Source organism: Antennarius striatus, chromosome 14, assembly GCF_040054535.1.
Source record: "Antennarius striatus isolate MH-2024 chromosome 14, ASM4005453v1, whole genome shotgun sequence".
NCBI lineage: Eukaryota > Metazoa > Chordata > Actinopteri > Lophiiformes > Antennariidae > Antennarius > Antennarius striatus.
This window is the reverse complement of record NC_090789.1, coordinates 17,147,059-17,165,934: the sequence shown is the minus strand read 5'-3', so window position 1 is coordinate 17,165,934 and position 18,876 is coordinate 17,147,059. Positions and strand designations below refer to the sequence as shown.

Here is an 18,876-nt window from a genome sequence, read left to right as displayed (position 1 = left end):
GGCCGGCCGGCGTTCTCTCAGTCCACGCACTGCATAGTTTGAGGTGTCACTTTTAATGTCATAACATTACGGAACAATATGTGCACATAGGAGTGTATCAGATTTTAATGTACGGTCCAGTATATGTATTCGTAATGTTTAACAGCTTTAATTTAGATCCTTCATCGACACCTTATTTTGAAATCCGTGAACCGGAAGTGTTTCCCGTCTCTCTCCATGCAGTCTGATACTGTCTCCTGAAGTACTATCGAGGAAACTTACACTTTATTCAATACTTTCAAAGAAGGGTCTTGTGGCATTTGGCCTTGTCCGCTCCACCGGAGACAGAAAGCAGTTTTTGAGCTCCGTGATGTCTGGCCACGGTCACAGCCACGGCTGCGTGTGCGAAGCTGAGCATGAGCCGGCAGAGAGGGGCCTGGAATACGGACTGTACCAGCGGATCGACGTTGACAAGCTGCAGTGCCTGAACGAGAGCAGAGACGGGGACGGAAAGCTGGTGTTTAAGCCGTGGGACCAGCGGAACGAACGGGACAAGGTAATGTCCGTGGGGTGGCGGTTTATCAGCTGTGAGTCCCCTGGAGCGGAAGCTCCTGTGGGGTCCGCGGCGGCCATGCTGCAGCTACGCAGTTATTAAAACAAAAACAATCATCTACTTATGAGCGCGCGAGACAACAGGAAGCTGCTGAAAGAACTACAAATGTGTTAGCATGAAAATAAATCAGGAAAAGTAAGAAGACCGGTGTAACATTACAGTTTAGAATCAGTGAACGACCAGATAGTGTTTTATTGTCTTCATCAAATGTTGGTAAAGGTCTTAATTTTAACGGTTGGGTCATGCCATTTTTGATTTGATTCGTTAGTATTAGATTTTATTGGGTTTTAATTTACATTTTCATTCATGTTTTGAATTTGAGGCTATTGTACAGAAACACATGATGAACACGAGACATGTGACAAAATAGAGTGTACTGTCTTAATTTCCCTCAGGGGATCACAATAGTATACAAGGTAAAATAAAAATGCTACATTTCAATGAGGTCGTAGACCCCTTGTGTCATTTTTTTAATTTTAATCATATATGGCCCGTTTTGTTCTGAATTTTTTTTATTTTTTTTTGCTAATTCACGGTGGAAAGAGGAAGCCTCACATCTGACTTCCTGCAAATGATAATTCTCCTGAGCTGTTACAAGTTTCAAAAATTAATAATAATAATAATAATAATTAAGTCCTTTATTAGTGACACCACGCCTTCATTTTCACCAGTCCTCTGTTGTTTTAGAGTTTGTTATTTATTTCTCCAAATATGCAAATTAACGACTAGAGTATAGTTATAAAGTAGCATAGGATACAACTCATGTCAAGTACTACAGACTTGTACTTAAGAATTACACTGGAAAAAATCTGTTTATTTACATTCTATGGCTGGGATGGACGACAGAAGAATTCGGTAGAAACGTAGGACATTTACTGAAGTACCGGAGATGTTGAGGGAGTTGTACCAGAAAAGATCAGACTGACTAACGAGAGACACCTGAGTCCAGAAAGAGATATGACATAGGAAGTGTTTAGATGTATGCAATACATTCCTAGTTAGAAGACAAAATTTGTTAAAAACTGGTCCCATAAGATGGCAAGAAGCCGCCTATGTACTGATATACTGTAGAGCTGGCGATATCAGTACATATTGAAGTAAACATTATTACACCTCTAGATTTTATTTTTTATTTTTGTGATGTATAAATGAGTTGTTGTGGCTTTAAAATAAGCTGATATTAAATTGTTGAACTGCTGGATGTGGGTTGAGTTGGTTTTTCCAGGGATGGTTTTCTGTGAAAACTCAAAAGATTCTCCTTCATTTCTTTCAGTACGTGGAGAGCGATACCGATGAAGAGCTGCTGTTCAATATTCCGTAAGTTCTAAACATTATTACCATCGTAGTTCCCCTGAATATTTATTTTGCTTCCTGTATACACATTAATTAAAGTATATTTGGAAGGTTGACTACACAAAAGTAAAGATACAGGATGATTTTCTTATAATGAACAGATGAACCTTTAGTCTTTTGTTTCTTGTTCCACTTTAATTTTGCCACTTTCATCAAGCGCCGATGTTTTGTTTCTAATCTTTCGCAGCCTTCTGATCATGTCTCTCTCCTTTTCCACCCTGCTGTTGTTGTGATGGGTGTGATTTCAGTTTTACTGGCAATGTGAAGCTGAAGGGTATCATCATCTCTGGAGAAGACAATGACTCTCATCCAGCGGAAATACGACTGTGAGTGTCTTGTCATTAAGAAGGGAGGACACAGATGTGAACTGACTTTTAAATGTATATGGTCATCTCCCCATTTATAAATCCCCATTTTTTAATTCATAAATTCAATGTCAGCATTACAGAAAACAAGTGTCGGGCTGATTATGCAGCTTCTGTCAAAACAAAAAGCATGAATCTAAATTATTGTTTCAGATGCTGTCACTGATCAGCAGTTCAAGTGCTGTCTGTTCCCTCACGAACAGCGTGTTCATGAATATTTTACTCCCCAGATTTAAAAACATCCCTCAGATGTCCTTTGACGACACCGGCAGAGAACCTGAACAAGCCTTCAGACTCAACAGAGATCCTCACGCCGAGCTGGAGTACCCAACAAAGTGAGCATAGACACAGTTTCGGTGGTTGCATCAGGATCCCAAATTAATGCTTCATGTCCGTTTGGGATTTTAAAAATTCCAATAGTTTTGAGTGACCTGATAGACTTATCATCATCAAAACTCTTGTTTTTACAAAGTAGTTCATAATCCGTGACGGTGGGTGTGGTTGAACTTGTTTTTAAACCTCTTCCCACTGAAAGGGAGTGTTGTAATCTCTTTATCCATTTGACTATTTCGCTACATGACATCTGAGAAGATGGATTTATATGGGTAAAGTATGTAATGATAATGTTTTTTGCTTGTTAACAGTGTTGTGATCAATCACTTTCGGTTCCAGCCTGAAGGCTTTTCTGTTGACTAACAGTAATGCTTAAATGTCAGTGAGAGCACATTTTGATTTTATGCTCTTATCTGTGGATGGATCTCAGTCCCAATGAACTGCCTGATTTGTGGATCTTTTAAACTTCAGAACATTTTGATTTGCTCATGACTAATATTCCTGATGGTCTGAAAGATTTTCCACATAAAGAGACAAAATAAGATTGGAATTTGAAATACTGACACTGATATGATGCAAAGAAATCCAATATTTGTGATCTAGCCAAAGAAGCTTGTAAAACAAAAGTGGAATCAAGGGTTTTTTATTCTGTCCCAGGATGTCATACTTGACAACACTTACATGCATGTGTTGAAATCATATTGTCAAAGTATTCTCAGGAGTGGCTTTTTTCTCCCTGTGAGTATGAGTTTGTTCTTTTCTGTCATGACTCCCAGGATTACTCGTTTTTCCAGTGTCCAGCACCTCTCCATTCACATCTCAAAGAACTTCGGATCAGACTGCACCAGGATCTACTACATAGGTCTGAGGGGAGAATACTCTGAGGTCAGTCTGCGCTTGAGGCTCGAGGTCTTCAGAGGAATTATTCTGAATTATTGTGTCCAAAGCAGTTAATGTCGGTATTTTATCTTGAGAGAGGAACTGACATATTCAAATTTCATATGCCACTTTTAGTCACATTGTTTTCACTGCTGTTAATGAGTGAATGTTGTTATCACATTATCACTGTTGAAAGAAAAGTTTGGTCTAAAAATTAAACTGTAATAAAATACAAATGGAAATCAACTCAAAACTGAAATACAGTACAAACAACTTTGCCTTCTGCTTTGTTAAAAATCTCAGCCTACTCTATGAATAATTGTCCCTGCTTCAAGTCTACATACTTTTCCCTTTGTGCTTCCAGGCTCACAGACATGAAGTGACCATCTGTAACTACGAGGCAGCAGCAAATCCTGCCGATCATAAACTGGAGAGCATCATCCCTCAAACCAACTTTATTTCCTGAATGCTTTCAAGAGTCGCAGGAAGAGGAGAAGGGAAGATGAGGATACAGATGCGTCTGCTTGACAGTTGTCAAAGAGTCAAGGATGAGTCCAACTCTGCGTACCGACAGGTCGGTTAAGCTTAACCAGGACTGATCATGGAATTGTGAGGACAGAGAACCTCCAATGTGTTGGGATGTGCCAAGATGTTGCTCTGTTTTCTATGGCAATAAAGAGTAAAGGCTTAATATGGGCAAATTCTTCCTATTACATGCACGATAACTTAAACACATCAGTTCAACCTGTACACTCTTATATACGTATGTCTAAGAATATCCATCACTTCAATAATGTGTCAGCCACTCTAAAAATAAAGCACTTATTGTTGAACGTAAATGAAGTGTCTGTTTGATGATTTGTTTTGCCATGTTTACTTCCTGACTCATAGGTAGCTTCTCCCAAGGATGTTTAGCTATAGAATCTGCAGAACAAAGATATCTCAATGAAAAAATACATCTTCTAAGATTTTCTGGATACATGCTAAAAATTTGAAAGTCTTGGCATATTATTGCTTACATCATTTGCTGTCTACTACTGAGTATTTCCTATAGGTCATGAGAGAAATTCCCAGCAGCAGCATGGTGAGGAGCTGATAGAGCGGTACGAGGGTACTGAGTTTCAGGATTGAACCACATCTGAGGCTTCCTGCAGTGGACGTCTACTCCTTGACTTCATTTGCAATAGCATGAACAAGCTGAGCTTCACTGCAGTAACACCTTAATACTGTACTGGGGTTTGCAGCTGTTAATGCCATAAAAATAAGAATTGCATCCTCTTCAAAGAATCCACACAATGCAAACAAAACAAACTGAGACACTGGTTAATTCAATTAAGCACTTACTAAAGGTGTCAGTTCACTTCCTGAGCAGTGTGCCGTTAAGCAAGACACCAAATCCTGAAAACCTCTTACAAGGTGCCACCATGTGGCTGCCCTTCATTCCAAGATACAGTACAGCCATTATTTACACGTGAATGGTCCTGGGTCTGTATGTGTATTTGATGTATTAATCTCGACAGGGATTAATGAATTACATAAAATCCCAAATCTTATTTTTTAATGCTGTCTTTCTGCTATTGCTCTCTGCATAAACAGATTGATTTTTTATAGACTGAATATGGTTTTGTAAATATAATTACAAGTTTCATGTTCATGCAAGTTAAAACAATACGTTTGATAGGATGTTGGATTTACTTTACAATGCAAATGACAACCTATAATATTGTACATCAAATAAATACTGTACTAAATATCTACCAGTTTACTTAAATTTCTTATAATCAGCTCTTTATTTTATGTAGTGACTTTATAATATTTTACACGTTGTACTAGGTAGCACAGAGAGCTATAACTTGTTATTGTTATTATTATTCTTATTATTGTAGAATCTCCAAGTGTAACGAAAGCTAATCAGAAGCTGACTTCACGGGCTGGCTGCGTGTGACGTCATCACTGCGCGTTGGCTGCGTCCCCTGCTCGCGTGAGGCCCGAAACGGAAGTTCCGTTACATCGAGAACTGGGACAGCAGCAGCGGTGAGTGTGTGATTCTTGCTAGCCCCGGGCCGCGGGTTTCGTTTTAAATACTTTTTTTTTGGATCTGTGTTTTGTGATTAGAGTGCTCTATGTGTTCTTTTTGAAAAAAAAACCCCGATTTTGATTTTTGAATTTGAATCACAGTCGCAGACAACGATAGAACGGAAGACAATGCGGCTACAGTTAATGAGTGTGCGGCGCTAGCTCACTGCCACCACCACCCCGGTTAGCTGGCTCTGTGATGTGACTGTGGGCAGATAAAACGAGATTTACCCTCCAGCGCTTTGTGCATCACTATTAAAAATGTGCACCATTGTGATATGTCGCACTACATAGCTAAGCTTCAAACCTTCATTGTTTCCTTCCTCTTACGCCGACCCGTTCCCTTCGCTTCAGCTACCAAAACCATTCTTTTCATTTGATTTCATTAGCTGCTAAAAACCGGGTGTCTTCGGACCCTGTTGTTGACTTGAGATGTCTTGGATGTGTATCCTCGACGTTGTCGATGAGCTGCCCGAGCTATAAACCTCCCTCAGCGGGCGGAGGGCTTCGATGTCTGCTGGTGGAGTCGGGGATGATGCCTGTCGCTCAGTGCCGCATTTTGTCGTTGTTCGCTGCCAAAGAGAGCCATCGAGCCAACAGCTATCTGAATGCAGCAGCTCGGTGCTTGTGTTTAAACACATCCGCTCAGTTTCTGGTTCTGGTGTTCAGTTAAATGTAATTAGAGTCGTACAGGACGGAGTCTCATGATGCGCTTTAAGTTGGCTGCAAACCAGGCGCCGTTTTTACTTCATATCTGTCCTAATGCCTGTCTCCTAAACGTAGTAATGACTCCTTAATTACTTATTCCATTGTCACAGTATGATTACATTTCCATCTGACATTATTTGAGATATCACTGTTGCTCCTTGATGCAGTCATAAAAATAAGTAGTATTCGTTCATCACAGTGTTTTGATATCTAGAGGACATCTAAGTATTATGATTAACAAATATTTCATGGTGTACAAATTTATGTGAAATAGCTCTAAAATATGTCAATCCTCTTCCCCTGCTGAAGGTTGGTCTCAGGTCTGAGTTCCTAAATCTGTAGTAATAATCTAAAATGGTAATAGTGACAATAACCAGGGCTTTGAACCAGTTCATGGAACAAAAACCAGAAACTTTTGGTATTTTGCCAGGAATTAAAACAAAACCAAAAACTTTTTATATTTTTAAAGTTCTGGAACAGAATCGGTTATTTAAAATACCGGTAATAGTAACTGGTTAATACCTTTTTTTCGTTTTTGCAAAAAATATATGACCTCATGTTTCAATTCCTGTCATTAACTCAATGCGTGATGATGGCGGAGAGAAGGACAGACATATCACCAGCAGTCAAGGAAAGGCCAGTTTCCCAATCTGGATTATATTTCTAACAGGTAAACACTGCAGTCTGTCAATCTGAAAAAATTGTTACATTTAGACATTAACTCATTGGCTGCAGCCACGTTCAGAGCATCGTTCCCCTGACTCTGCTCTGAAACTTTGAAGCTTTGACACTTTGAAACTTCATAGCATTATATAAATTGTTGCAACTTCTCCATCTTCCTCTGATTCTCCATCCTCTTTTAATTAACTGGAGCAGTGCTGTTGTTCTGTTTGCTGTAGGGACACATCTACAGTATGTAAACTAATTGCCCTAATTGCCATTTAAAAGTCCTAGAGTTACCTACCTATTTATATTTACAAGGAATGTAATTAACCAGTTTGGGGACTATATTTTTCTGTTCTAACCGGTTCAGGTATGTCAATTCTTGGGTGGAAATTAAAACTGGAAACGTTATAATACTGCTTCTGTTCGGAACAAACTGATTGCTCTTGGAGGGCATTGTTGGCTTTCTATCTGTAAAGCGCTTTGAAATGTCTTCTGATATGATTCAGCGCTATATAAATAAAAGTTGATTGATTGATTGATTGTCAGAAAATTCTGGTTCACTGCCCTGCTAATAACTACTATAAAACAAACAAATTTATTACTTTGGTAGTCTTGGAAATAGTTTAGCAATATAACTTGAACACCATTTAAATTGATGCCGTTCTCTGAATACATTTTTTATATTCAGCCCTCAATGAAGAATGTGCATGATTGTCCCAGTCCATTTGATTTAAAATATTAATAACATTTAGAATGTATGACAGCACAGTATGTTGTCTCAGGATCAACCTCACAGTGTTCACGGTTAACATAATGCTACAACTTTTATTTCAGCTCAAAATTAAAGAGACAAAAAATATATGATTGCCATTTTCCAAGACTTATTGAACAAGTCATAATTTACACTCCTTTGGTTTGATGAAACTATTGAATTTTTTTGTTGTGTCACACAATCTGAAATCATGTTAGAGGAGAAAGGGTTTAGGCTGATAAGACCTGGAATAAACTTGAAATAAATACTTGTAATTTGACTTTTTCCACTTGTAACATTTGATATAGTAATGAGTCATAAGAAATATCCAAAACTAGGTAATTACAGTAGTTATTAAAGCCTGTGTCTTCAAATGTCTCAATGACGAACATGCAGCCACCAACATCTGTAATTTACACTTGTGACGAATTAGTTGCTTGGTGCATGAACAGTCAGGAGCTAGATGTATTTAGAGACTCAAAGTCATGAATTAAATTGAATTTCTCCTGTTTTCAGTTGTTAGTTAGAGCTGGCTCAATTTGAACTATACTTTAGTGTAACACTGTTCATAAAATGGTTTCCTTCAGAATTATAGGGAGAAAGCCTTTGTGTCATAGGGTGTTCATTGAAAACCTGCATGGAACTTTATATTGGTTCTTCTAATGTACTTTTTAATGACCTCACAATTTATTTAAATTTTTTTCTCAAACGGGATCACATTCAGGTTGGCACCAGTAAAATATTTGGTAGGTAGGTTGGTTTGGTAGGTGGGAGTAAAACAATTGTTTGCCATGGAGCTGCTGCCACTTCATTGTTGTAGCAGCTCGAAGTGGAGCTAGATTTAAATTTATTTTATACGAGGTGTTACACAAGTAACGCCCCACTGGCCAAAAAAGGTTTTTAACAACTTTTTTTCCTTTTTTGAGTTCAAGTAGTCCGAGGCTAAAATGAAACGATGTTGAATGTAGTTTTGGTCTAGTCTAAGGATACCTTTCTTTTGTCTTTTATGTACCATACGTAAATTATACATTTAATGTCTTCTTCCTTTAGCTTGAGCTGTGATCGTGACCTTCAAATGATAGTTTGCCTTCAGTCAAAAAGCAAACACCCAAGCCACAACAAACCAAGCAGCATTTAGCAACTCAGCCATAACACCAGTGGAATTTTTACACCCATAAAGTATAATCCCACGCAAGGTTTACACATTAACTTTTGTTTTTGAGACATGTCCTAGTCACCTATCTTCCAGTCACGCAGCAGGTCAACTCGCCCGTCCCGCCTCATTGCGTGTTGTCCCACATCATTAGAAATACAAAGAACATTAAGGAACGACGGCTTTTACTGCTCTGCTTTACCGTAAATATCTGCAATCTGATCTCATGCCTGTTATTGATGTCTGACTCACAGTGCAGAGCAGTGGATGTGTGTGTGTGTTTCCGACTCACTGCTTGGGAAGGGCAGTGGATGTGTGTGTGTCCGACTCATGGCTTGGGAGGGGCAGTGCGTTTCATTAATGCCACTTGCTGACTACAGATCTCTGCCCAAGCAGCACTAACGCACTAGTCATGACTTATAGGTCAGTAGCAGGTTGAGTCTGGGTGTGTTGTCTGTGAAGACTCAACTTTGTTGACCGGCTACAAAGCTGTCAAAATGATGTCTGCATTGCGAAAGCTGCTGCTGGCCATTGTAAGGAACATTTTTGTTGAGCAAAAGAGTATGAAGCACATTACAGATAATGTATGTTCAGATTATCCCTGTTATTTCTTGGATTTGTGGTTTATATAAAGACAGACGAGTCTTTATGAAGTCCTGCCTTCCATTGTAAAGCTTTTGAGATATTTAATGATTAGTAATCAGTATGAAAGCCAGATCGATGCAGTATTTTGGAAGCTGTTATTTGTGATTGCAGTCGTTTGGTTTTACCCACTGACTACCCCGATAAAGATGTTTGGGGGCAGGAATCAGTACTTCAGCCCAAACAAATGTAAACTAAACTTTCCCGCATTGCGGGTGTCACCAAGTCCACATGCGGACAACACCAGACGTCCTGCAAGCTGCTGCAATATACATGAGAGAGAGGACAGGCAGCACAACACAAAACACTTGTTATAATTACCTCTGCCCCCCTCCCCACCCACCCAGTGTCTCGCCCCTGAGACCTGCCACAATGATAATGTGTCTGCAAATAATTGCTTCTGTTTTACATGTGCAAGAATGGAGATCTAAGACAAATGAGGCATTTCAGTCGTTTTCGGGTTACGTAAAATCTCCTCCCTAAAATTTCCTTTGTTTTGCAACTTCTACATTTTGACTGACTCAATGACATGTTTTCAAGTCATTGGTGTAGGTTTAATAATCATAATTTAAGCTGTTTTCAAACCAAGATTGCCAGATTTTATACTCACACTTGAAGATTTTATCATAAACAGTGAAGATTTCAAGGCTTTTAGATGTTTTGAGCTACTGGTCTGATAATACAGGCTAAATAAGAAAACAAAACCAATGATCTTCATATTTACCATACTAATAAATATAATTATTAGTAGCCCCTGTTAAGGTATTGTCATGAAAATTAATTCTATGTTAAAAGTTATTTTATACGAAGCTCTTAACCTAAAATCCTGGTTTTACTGAAATATAATCATTCACTGCCTGAATTATATATTCCTTTGCTGAGAATATTTACTGTTAATGAAAACTTCAATAAAACGATTTTCTATTAAAGCATAAACACATGCACAGGAAGTCTTTAAATCTGGACAAGTACAGTATTATTTATCCACTACATTACAGTATGTAGAGGCAAAATGAAAGGCTGCATAAAAACCACACAATAATGAAAGTAAAACAAACATTTTTATAACATCAAGCATTTAAGTATGACTGGAGATGAAGAAGGAGAAGCATGGCTTTTTACAAAGTGTTGCTAATGGGAATGACATCCTTGGAGATGAGAATACAGATATGACACAACCAAACACTCAAGGGTTTTGGGTCGGTTCTTTGGGAGAACATCGATAGGTTGTGTAGGGATGCTGTTGCTTAAAGTTGATATGAAGTTGTAAATTAAAAACACTTTAAAAATTAAATAAATAAAAAATGCTATATTGTTGCCTCCACAGTATTCCTTTATCTGTAGAAACTAGGAATGTAAAGTCTCAAGTTGTTAAAATATTTCCGATTGTATCCGTCAGCAATCTAACGGATAATCATGCAGAAAATAAAGCAGGATATTTTACAGACTGGTCAAAAAATGTCTAATATTTCCACTAAATGAGGCTTTTTATTGGGTCCAGTGCACATGATGGTGTAGCTGCTGTGTGATCTGTTGTCAGCTGACTAACGTCTGTCTCTTTGACTCCAGCTCCCTGTACAGTGTATGTGTGGCAACAACATGTCTGTTCCGCTGCTCGCCGAGGCTGTGACGGTGTCCGGGAAGGAGACCGCGGCGGTGAGTTTCATGAGAACACGCCGATGTCCAGCTCAACAACAGTCTGAGTGGTGAATCTGAAACATGTTGTTTTGACTAAAGATAACTATAAACTTATCATGTCCGATACCAATAGGCAACAAGTTCAGCTGTTATAAGAAGGTCATAACACTAACTTAACTTTTTTTTTAAAAATCTGTCCAGGTGATTTTCCTTCATGGGCTGGGAGATTCTGGGTGAGTGATATTAGAAAGATATTAAAGGTTTGAATTAATCGTTGTTTGATGTTTTCTATCAGTTCATTTGTTTAGTACATATGAGCAGCATCAGAGTAATGACGTATCTGCTCTACATGATTCATACTCATTATCTGAATTTGGAAGTGGATTTTCCTGCTTCAGATTGTTTTCACGACATGGACTCGACATCTCATCCCAGTTATTTTGTTACAGACAGACGTGGGCTCCTGATTTCGGAAAAATAATCACTTACTTTTTTGTTAAGATATTTTCGAAAACTAAAATGATTATTTTACTGAACACTGCAGAGTATTATGTCAAGGTGCTTCAGTATGTGAGATTGTGTGTCAGGATATTTCTGGAATCCTGCCTCGAACCATGCTTGAACTTCCATTTCTATTTTCAATATCAGAAAGCTTTTCAAACTGCCAGAGATGCAGAGAGTGACTGTTTGAGGGTAAATGAGACCATTAATCCCCACATTCAGGCAGTGTAATTGAATTATGCAGCACTGCCAACGCGACGAATGAGTGGAAAAGTTCTCAGAACTGCTTTTTGGTGTCGAGTAATTAATGTAATCACACATGAAACCGTGTCATTGGATTGCCAAAAATACCCACTGTGGTGGGTGTTTTTCCTCCGAAGTGTCTAATCGTGGTCCAAGTGGTGGTTATTTTCAAATATTTGGAGTGTAATGTTAGACGAAGTGACAGGTTGCAATGCATTGTAGTTTAATGTACTTCATACAAGTCATTTTGCTGAAGGTTGATTAGAAACAAACGGTTTCTTACTGTTTCCTTTCAGATGTGGGTGGGCTGACAGTTTGACGGAGATACGGCTGCCCCATGTCAAGTTCATCTGCCCCCATGCGTAAGTCAGTGTTTCCTGCCGTCTCCCTGTCATACTGATTTCTATTTGTCAGCAGAGTCGAATATGAATATCCTTTTCTTGTGTTGTGTGAAGCAGAAAACTACTGCCGTACCAGTGGTTTAAATAGTATACAATCATGTATTTTGTCTTGTTAAGTGAGTTTATCGTTCAGCAGACGTTTAGCTGGAACATACAGGAAATCTTCAGACAGATTTTCATTTCCCTCCTTCATTTTTCACCCTGTAGGCCCAAAATTCCCGTCACTCTCAACCTGAAGGCAATGATGCCCGCATGGTGAGTTGGCGTGATCAAAGAATCAGATTCTTAAATCAATGTTAGTTGCCATGATCTTTGTTTCCTAGGCAACAACAGTGTGTTCCCATGTTGGCACTGACAACGCTGCAGTTGTACTGACTCAAATTCTCGCCTCTGCATGTTCGCAGGTTTGATCTCATGGGTCTGGGCCCTGATTCCCCAGAGGATGAACTTGGAATAAAGAAGGCAGCAGAAAACAGTGAGTTCAGTGTTCCGTGTACTGGAAGCATCAGATCAACTGTGAAGTACAAGACTGCTGCTTTTATTTTTATACCACTGCCAGAGGTGGTATGTACGGTTATGCTTATTTGCCCAGTGTGAAGAGTGAGTCTGTGCCAAGATCCTCAAGAACTGTGGGGGAAATTCAAGAAAATGTATCTCATGTGATCACTTTGGTTCAATTTATGTTAACATTTGTAGACACACACAGACTGTCCCAATTTCATTTTATGCTGCAGTTATTCTGCTGTGACAGACATTATGATCTGTATGCATGACCACATTTTTCCATATTGGTGGCGTCTTTGTTTTAGATAGGGTTACAGGTAGTTCCCTGAATAGGAAAAAAGCAGTAGTTCATTATTTTGTGTGTGTGTGTGTATAAGTTGTTGATCCTATCACTCTCATAATGAGTCTCACAGACCTTTTTTAGGCGTTAAAATTGTGTAACCAGTTTATCGTATACAATATAAAACAATACACAGTCTAGCTTCAGGGAATGCTGCAGATGATGCTGTCAAAAATACCCCAAAGAGCAAATCTTTTTAAATTTAATGGTAGTTAATGGAGCAAAACAATCAAGTCAACTTTTCAATGTGCAGTCAATGGTTTGGGTGTCATGTAGGCAATTTATTATAAAATTATGATGAAAAGAAAAGAATTGTGAATATATTTTTTTGAATGTTATCACATATAATAATTCAGCAAAGCTTTAATTGTTTACGCTGATGTTTGGTAAATTTGGCTGCTATCAAAAGAAATATCCATGGTTTATTTTATTAATCAAGCTCTTTAACTATACATATGGGGCAGAAAATCAACCTCATACTCATAGGAGGTTGCAGGTCAAGAGGTTTTTCTGTCCTTTGTTCTGACTCAGTTCAGACAGCAGCTGATCCTCCAAAGAAGACACCAGTAGTTTCTGTAGAACAGCGCCAGACACTGAGGCATTTTGGGTGTTTCTGACCCGGACAGCAGGAACAGGAGCTTCCAGTGGCCCCTTCAGTTTTGAGGAGGGAGTTTGGAAAGAGGATTACTGAGCCAGGCCTGACTGCAGCACAGCGACTTGGGGGGTGGGGTCACTCATAACCTCCCATTGTTTGGGAGATTCTGGCCTTGTCAGGCTTTTACATTTACATGAGGCTCTGTGGAGCAGGGTAAGCCTTTCTTTGTTTCAAGCTTGGACCACACTGGCCAACAAGGGGCTTTACAGTGAGTCCAATAACACAAACCGTTTGTAGTGGGGCGGGGGGGGGGTGTCTCGCTGCGTTCCATGTGTCTCAGAACGCAGTGCACTTCCGTGAGACACAAAAATTATTTAAACAGTCTATAAGAGTGTGGGTAAAGGTAATACAGATATAAGGTAGTTTAATAACAGTATGGGGAGGGTTCATAAACATTTAAATTACCGTATATAGTAAAATAGTTTGTCATTATATCACGGAATTTCGTTTTGCGCGTGATTCCTGGAACACATTATCCGCAACAAACGAGGGACTACTAGCAAAAGACATTTCAGACTTTAAAATGACATCTTTTTATTTACAGTACATAAGGTATTTTGGGGTGTCCCCGCTGTCCAGGAGATTCTTGCGTAATATATATATAAAAGAAAATTCAATGCTAAATAGATGAAACAAACCTTTAACGTTTGCGTGAAACTCTGATGATTGTTTATTGGTGACAAAACTCACTACAGTATGTCTCTTCTGTTGTGAGTGCAATTATTTCTCACTTGAATGAAGATTGTTGGCATAGTGATGACTAACATTTTGTTTGACAGTCTGCTGAATGATTCCTCTCACATCTTGAATATTTGTTCTTGCTTTCCTCTAGTCAAGGCTATAATCGAACAAGAGGGCAGAAATGGGATCCCACCAAACCGCATAATGCTTGGTGGCTTTTCTCAGGTAAGGTTACATTCCCTAATGTTTGTGACTGAGCTGAGTAAATATTGAATCAATTAATAAACCTCTGTCTCCTTTTCAGGGCGGGGCTTTGTCCTTGTACACTGCCTTGACCTACCAGCATGAGTTGGCAGGCGTTGTGGCCCTCAGCTGTTGGCTACCGCTGCACCAGAGTTTCCCATCGGTACAGTCACAGTTGGAATTCTATTCTTCTGAAAATTTGGGCTGCCTTGCTTTTCAAATGAAAATAATTCTGTGCTGTGTGGGCCTGGCAGGCATCAAGTGGACACACGAACCTCCCGATCTTGCAGTGCCATGGTGAAATGGACACTGTGGTCCCACTACAGTTTGGTGCCATGACGGCAGAAAAACTGAAAACCATCGTCAATCCTCACGTGCTCACCTTCAAAACCTACCGAAATCTCCCTCACAGCTCCTGTCCTCAGGTACTGCATCTTTGTGTGTGTGTGTGTGTGTGTGTGTTAAAATCTTAAAATTCTCATGATTCTTATGAAATCCTAAAACAACTATTTTCAGCAAATTTCTATTTTGCTCTCTTGCAGGAGATGAAAGATGTAAAGGAATTCATCAAGAAGTATTTGCCCTGAATCTGATTGAACCTCTTACCTCCCCACTGTGACCACACCCCTCCTCTCCTACCCCGCCCCCCTCGAGACACTGATCTCTCATCCCTGATTTTCCTTTCTCCAGCAAGAAAACAGCCACAGGCGCCCCCTTTTCCAAACACACTTACACACTGAAAATGCAGGCATGAAAACGCACTCACACATCTGATCGAACGGTCGATAGAAGTGATTCAATCCACACCGCAAAACAAACATACACCTCTTCAACCATTCATAGCAAATACAGATTTAATGATGACCAAACCGAGTGCACCCACTCAACGGTTCTTAGCCTTTTGGAGGGACAAGCGCTAGCCGGGGGCCACACGGTGGTGCAGAGGTTTCACCGCTGCCTCACGGCGACAAGGTCCTTGCTCTGTTTTCACCTTATTCTCACCTGGGACCTGTCTGTGGTTTTTCTCCGGATTCTCCGGCTTCCTCTTACGTGTGAGCGTGAGTGGGTTTTTGTCTATGTGTGGCCCTGCGATAAGCTGGCGACTCGTCCAGGGTGTACCCCGTCTCTTGCCCTTAGTCAGCTGGGATAGGCTCCAGCGTAGACCTGTGATCCAGATTAAGATAAGCGGCTGAAGACGAGACGATTGCAGAGTCTCGTCTTCAGGAAAGTAAATGAATGCAACGCCGGCTCACACAATACATTCCCATTTGGCTTCTTGAAGCAAGCTCTGCTGATCCCTCCACTTGACCTCACTTTTAATTTTTACCTCATGTTACTGTAACGTTTTTCAGCTTTCATAGCCTCTATTACTGCCGCATCACTCTGTTTGTGATTGATAAAGGTAACGTCAGCCGACAATTGTTTCCAGTTCTTTTCGTGAGAACAGGGCAAAATTTTTGATGAATATCAAAATCCCAAATTTGTGGCTCTGTGATGTCCAACCATTTTAGGAGAAAGGGTGGGACTGACTTTTCTCACTCAGGAAAAATTGGATGTTTATATTGAGAAGAAGAATGGGCTTTGATGTCACAGACTATTATACAACGTTGTGTAATTTGCATTTGACTGATCATGAGAGTCAAATGCTGTAGGGCGCTCTGGGGAGCAAGGTGTGTTTACACTGAGTACAATGACAGCGAGAGTCAAACAGTGTAATTCATTATTTACCACTATTATAACTGCTTGTTGGCTTACCATGGCGATATGCAGCTTTTTGTTTGTCACACACTAAAATTAAATTTCCCCAAATAAAAGACGGTCTGACTTCATCGTTCTTCCAGTTTGAGTCCCAGAGTCTGCCTCGGGTTCAGTAAGCGCCTGTTCTCAACCATCCATCCTACCCTCTATCGCCTCAGGAGGCTGTCTGACTGTACAGTGGTACCCTGACCTACAAGTGCCCCAACTTATGAGTTTTTAAAGTAACAAACCGTCGATCAGTCAAAATCCAAGTAACAAACAGATGGAGGTGAGGAAAATGTGGCAAAAATCAGTGAAGCATTAAGTGAAATCATTTTTAAAAAAAACAGTTGTAGCTATCAAGTTTAGCGATAAAGTATTTCATAAGAGTGTTGCGATTAAATGATTCAGCAAAAGAGTTCATGAAGAACTCAAGTGACTGAAAAAACACAAAACAAACTCCAATCCGCCAGCATCTACCGTTAGCTCAAGTTGTCTGATCTCCAGGGTGAATACGCTCATGAAGCCAAACTATTTCTCTACTTTCTCTTTTATGATATTTTACTGTACAAAGTACAATATTTGTTATTTATAAACACATTTTCGTAAAAGATGTATGAATGATGTGTTTGTGTGTGTAGGGGGGTGGGGTGGGGCTGGAACAGATTAATGGCATTTTCAATTAACGTCAAAGGGGAAAGTTGATTTGATAGAGCAAATACATGATGTTCTCCGTCACGGAAAGAATGAAACTTGTAAGTCAAGGTACCACTCTACTTAAATATTGATGATCCTTTTAATTAAATGCATCAACATCCATAGGGGCCTCACATATTGATAAAATACCTTGAAATATTAGAATTATATGAAGAAATTCCAATTGAAATAAAAGAAAATCAATTAATTGATGCTTTGGTACACAACACTGTGTATTTTAAAATTTCCTCACCTATGGTCTCGTTCTGTTCTGATTACGTCTTCCTGTTTGTAAAACTACTTGAGATGATTTCATTGTTTTAAAGTAGGCATTCGTGGAATCACTGACCAATATGAGTTGCACAAAGAAATCCTTACAAAGGATTGCCGGCCCGCAGACAACCCCTGAAGCATTTTCCATTCAAGTCGTGTTGTTTCAGAACCAGACATCCCCTGAACGGTCTGCTCTGCAGTAGTCCCAGTTGAGTTTCAGTTTAAACTCTTAAGAGAAAAAGAATGCTACTCTAGACTCTCATCTACAACAATAACGCACCCCTAACTTCAATCATGGCTTAATCTACTTATTCCTTAGACAAAAACTTCCATCCCAGCTCCTTCTGGCAACTTCTTGTATAATGCAAAGAGGATTAACGGTCAGTGCTCAAGGCAACCCAACTCTATTATAATTCACTTCTTGAAAAATAGCTATACACTGGGAGGCTTTTTCAAACAGCTTTTCCTACATATCTGAAGGGTGATTTTACCAATAAATGTTAAATTTCAACAACTTGTAATCGGATAGAAGAAAACCTTGTAAACCCTGAGGAGTTGTGTGTGCTTAAAATATATATATCAGGTGTTCCTGCATTTTCTGTTGTGAATGTTCATTTTGCTCTTCTCAATTAAATATTCTATTTTGCTGATTTAAAAAAAAACTTCTTTAAAAAAAGTGTGCAACAGAAGAAATACATTTTTGGCTTTTTATCACAAATAAGTGAATGTAATCATTTTTAATTTCCTTGATATTCTGAACCAGTCTTGTGTTTTGTTGGTTTGTCTTTATTATATTTTTTTCTTCCTCTTTTCTTCCATCAATATTTACTTGTGTGACTATGTGTCAATTACTTGAGCGTTTTACGTCATTGTTGGTTAAAATGTATTCATTTGTATTTTCTGTTTACTGGACCGATGTTTTGTTGTGTTTTTGCCACCGTTGTCATCTCATCTTTTTGTGTTCGTTTTAAAATGATGAGCGATAAGAAAACATTAAGGGCAGAGCTTAGATCTTTTTTTGTTTGTTTCAAAATTCCTGTATGCAGAATAAATGTAAGAGAAAAGTCATAAGTCATGTATCTTTCATTTTCCACAGGTGAAAGCAAAATTATTCAATAAATACCTCAGTATTTATTAGGTTTAATGATCTATATTTATCAAACGTTTGCAAAAACCAAATCTATGAAACAGCTCAGTACATGCAAGATGTCTTGTTACACAAAGTACAGGTATGTCTTTTTACTTACAATGAATTTGATTGGGAGTTTTTTTCAAATAAAAACTATCTTACCAGTATATCTGATAACATGTACTGCATACAATTGGAATAGAATAGCATTGTTTCCAAGTATAGGTGAATATAAAAAGATAGATGGATCTGATCAAATATAGAGCACAATAATTTTATTTTACATTAGTCTTTCCTAAATAACAGTGCAAATGTTC

The 18,876-nt window shown here is 39.0% G+C and overlaps 2 protein-coding genes across 3 annotated transcripts; both read left to right on the top strand.

Moving 5' to 3' along the window:
* The first annotated feature begins 186 nt into the window (after nucleotides 1-186).
* On the top strand, nucleotides 187-4,359 carry pithd1 (PITH (C-terminal proteasome-interacting domain of thioredoxin-like) domain containing 1). Its single transcript, XM_068333019.1, has 6 exons — nucleotides 187-535; nucleotides 1,866-1,909; nucleotides 2,194-2,271; nucleotides 2,541-2,645; nucleotides 3,420-3,528; nucleotides 3,887-4,359. The coding sequence occupies exons 1-6, from the start codon at nucleotides 350-352 to the stop codon at nucleotides 3,986-3,988; spliced, it is 624 nt and encodes a 207-aa protein (XP_068189120.1). The 5' UTR covers nucleotides 187-349; the 3' UTR covers nucleotides 3,989-4,359.
* Nucleotides 4,360-5,515: 1,156 nt separating this feature from the next.
* Nucleotides 5,516-18,501, top strand: lypla2 (lysophospholipase 2). 2 transcript variants are annotated; one of them, XM_068333515.1, is made up of 10 exons: nucleotides 5,516-5,556; nucleotides 11,088-11,174; nucleotides 11,358-11,389; nucleotides 12,197-12,262; nucleotides 12,509-12,556; nucleotides 12,706-12,776; nucleotides 14,633-14,706; nucleotides 14,786-14,887; nucleotides 14,979-15,149; nucleotides 15,267-18,501. In XM_068333515.1, exons 2-10 carry the CDS (start codon nucleotides 11,103-11,105, stop codon nucleotides 15,309-15,311), a joined length of 681 nt encoding a protein of 226 aa, XP_068189616.1. In that variant the 5' UTR covers nucleotides 5,516-5,556; nucleotides 11,088-11,102; the 3' UTR covers nucleotides 15,312-18,501. The 2 variants fall into 2 exon arrangements, with proteins under 2 accessions (XP_068189616.1, XP_068189617.1); XM_068333516.1 differs by lacking the exon at nucleotides 5,516-5,556 and adding an exon at nucleotides 6,956-6,976.
* The last annotated feature ends 375 nt before the right edge of the window (nucleotides 18,502-18,876 follow it).

Bases quoted from the DNA above. Each gene is read 5' to 3' on its own strand.
- pithd1 (XM_068333019.1), top strand. From the start codon at position 350: ATGTCTGGCCACGGTCACAGCCACGGCTGCGTGTGCGAAGCTGAGCAT. The intron at 536-1,865 runs GTAATGTCCGTG...CATTTCTTTCAG, and splicing joins AGCGGAACGAACGGGACAAG to TACGTGGAGAGCGATACCGA. The intron at 3,529-3,886 runs GTCAGTCTGCGC...TTGTGCTTCCAG, and splicing joins TGAGGGGAGAATACTCTGAG to GCTCACAGACATGAAGTGAC.
- lypla2 (XM_068333515.1), top strand. From the start codon at position 11,103: ATGTGTGGCAACAACATGTCTGTTCCGCTGCTCGCCGAGGCTGTGACG. The intron at 11,175-11,357 runs GTGAGTTTCATG...AAATCTGTCCAG, and splicing joins CCGGGAAGGAGACCGCGGCG to GTGATTTTCCTTCATGGGCT. The intron at 14,888-14,978 runs GTACAGTCACAG...TGGGCCTGGCAG, and splicing joins TGCACCAGAGTTTCCCATCG to GCATCAAGTGGACACACGAA.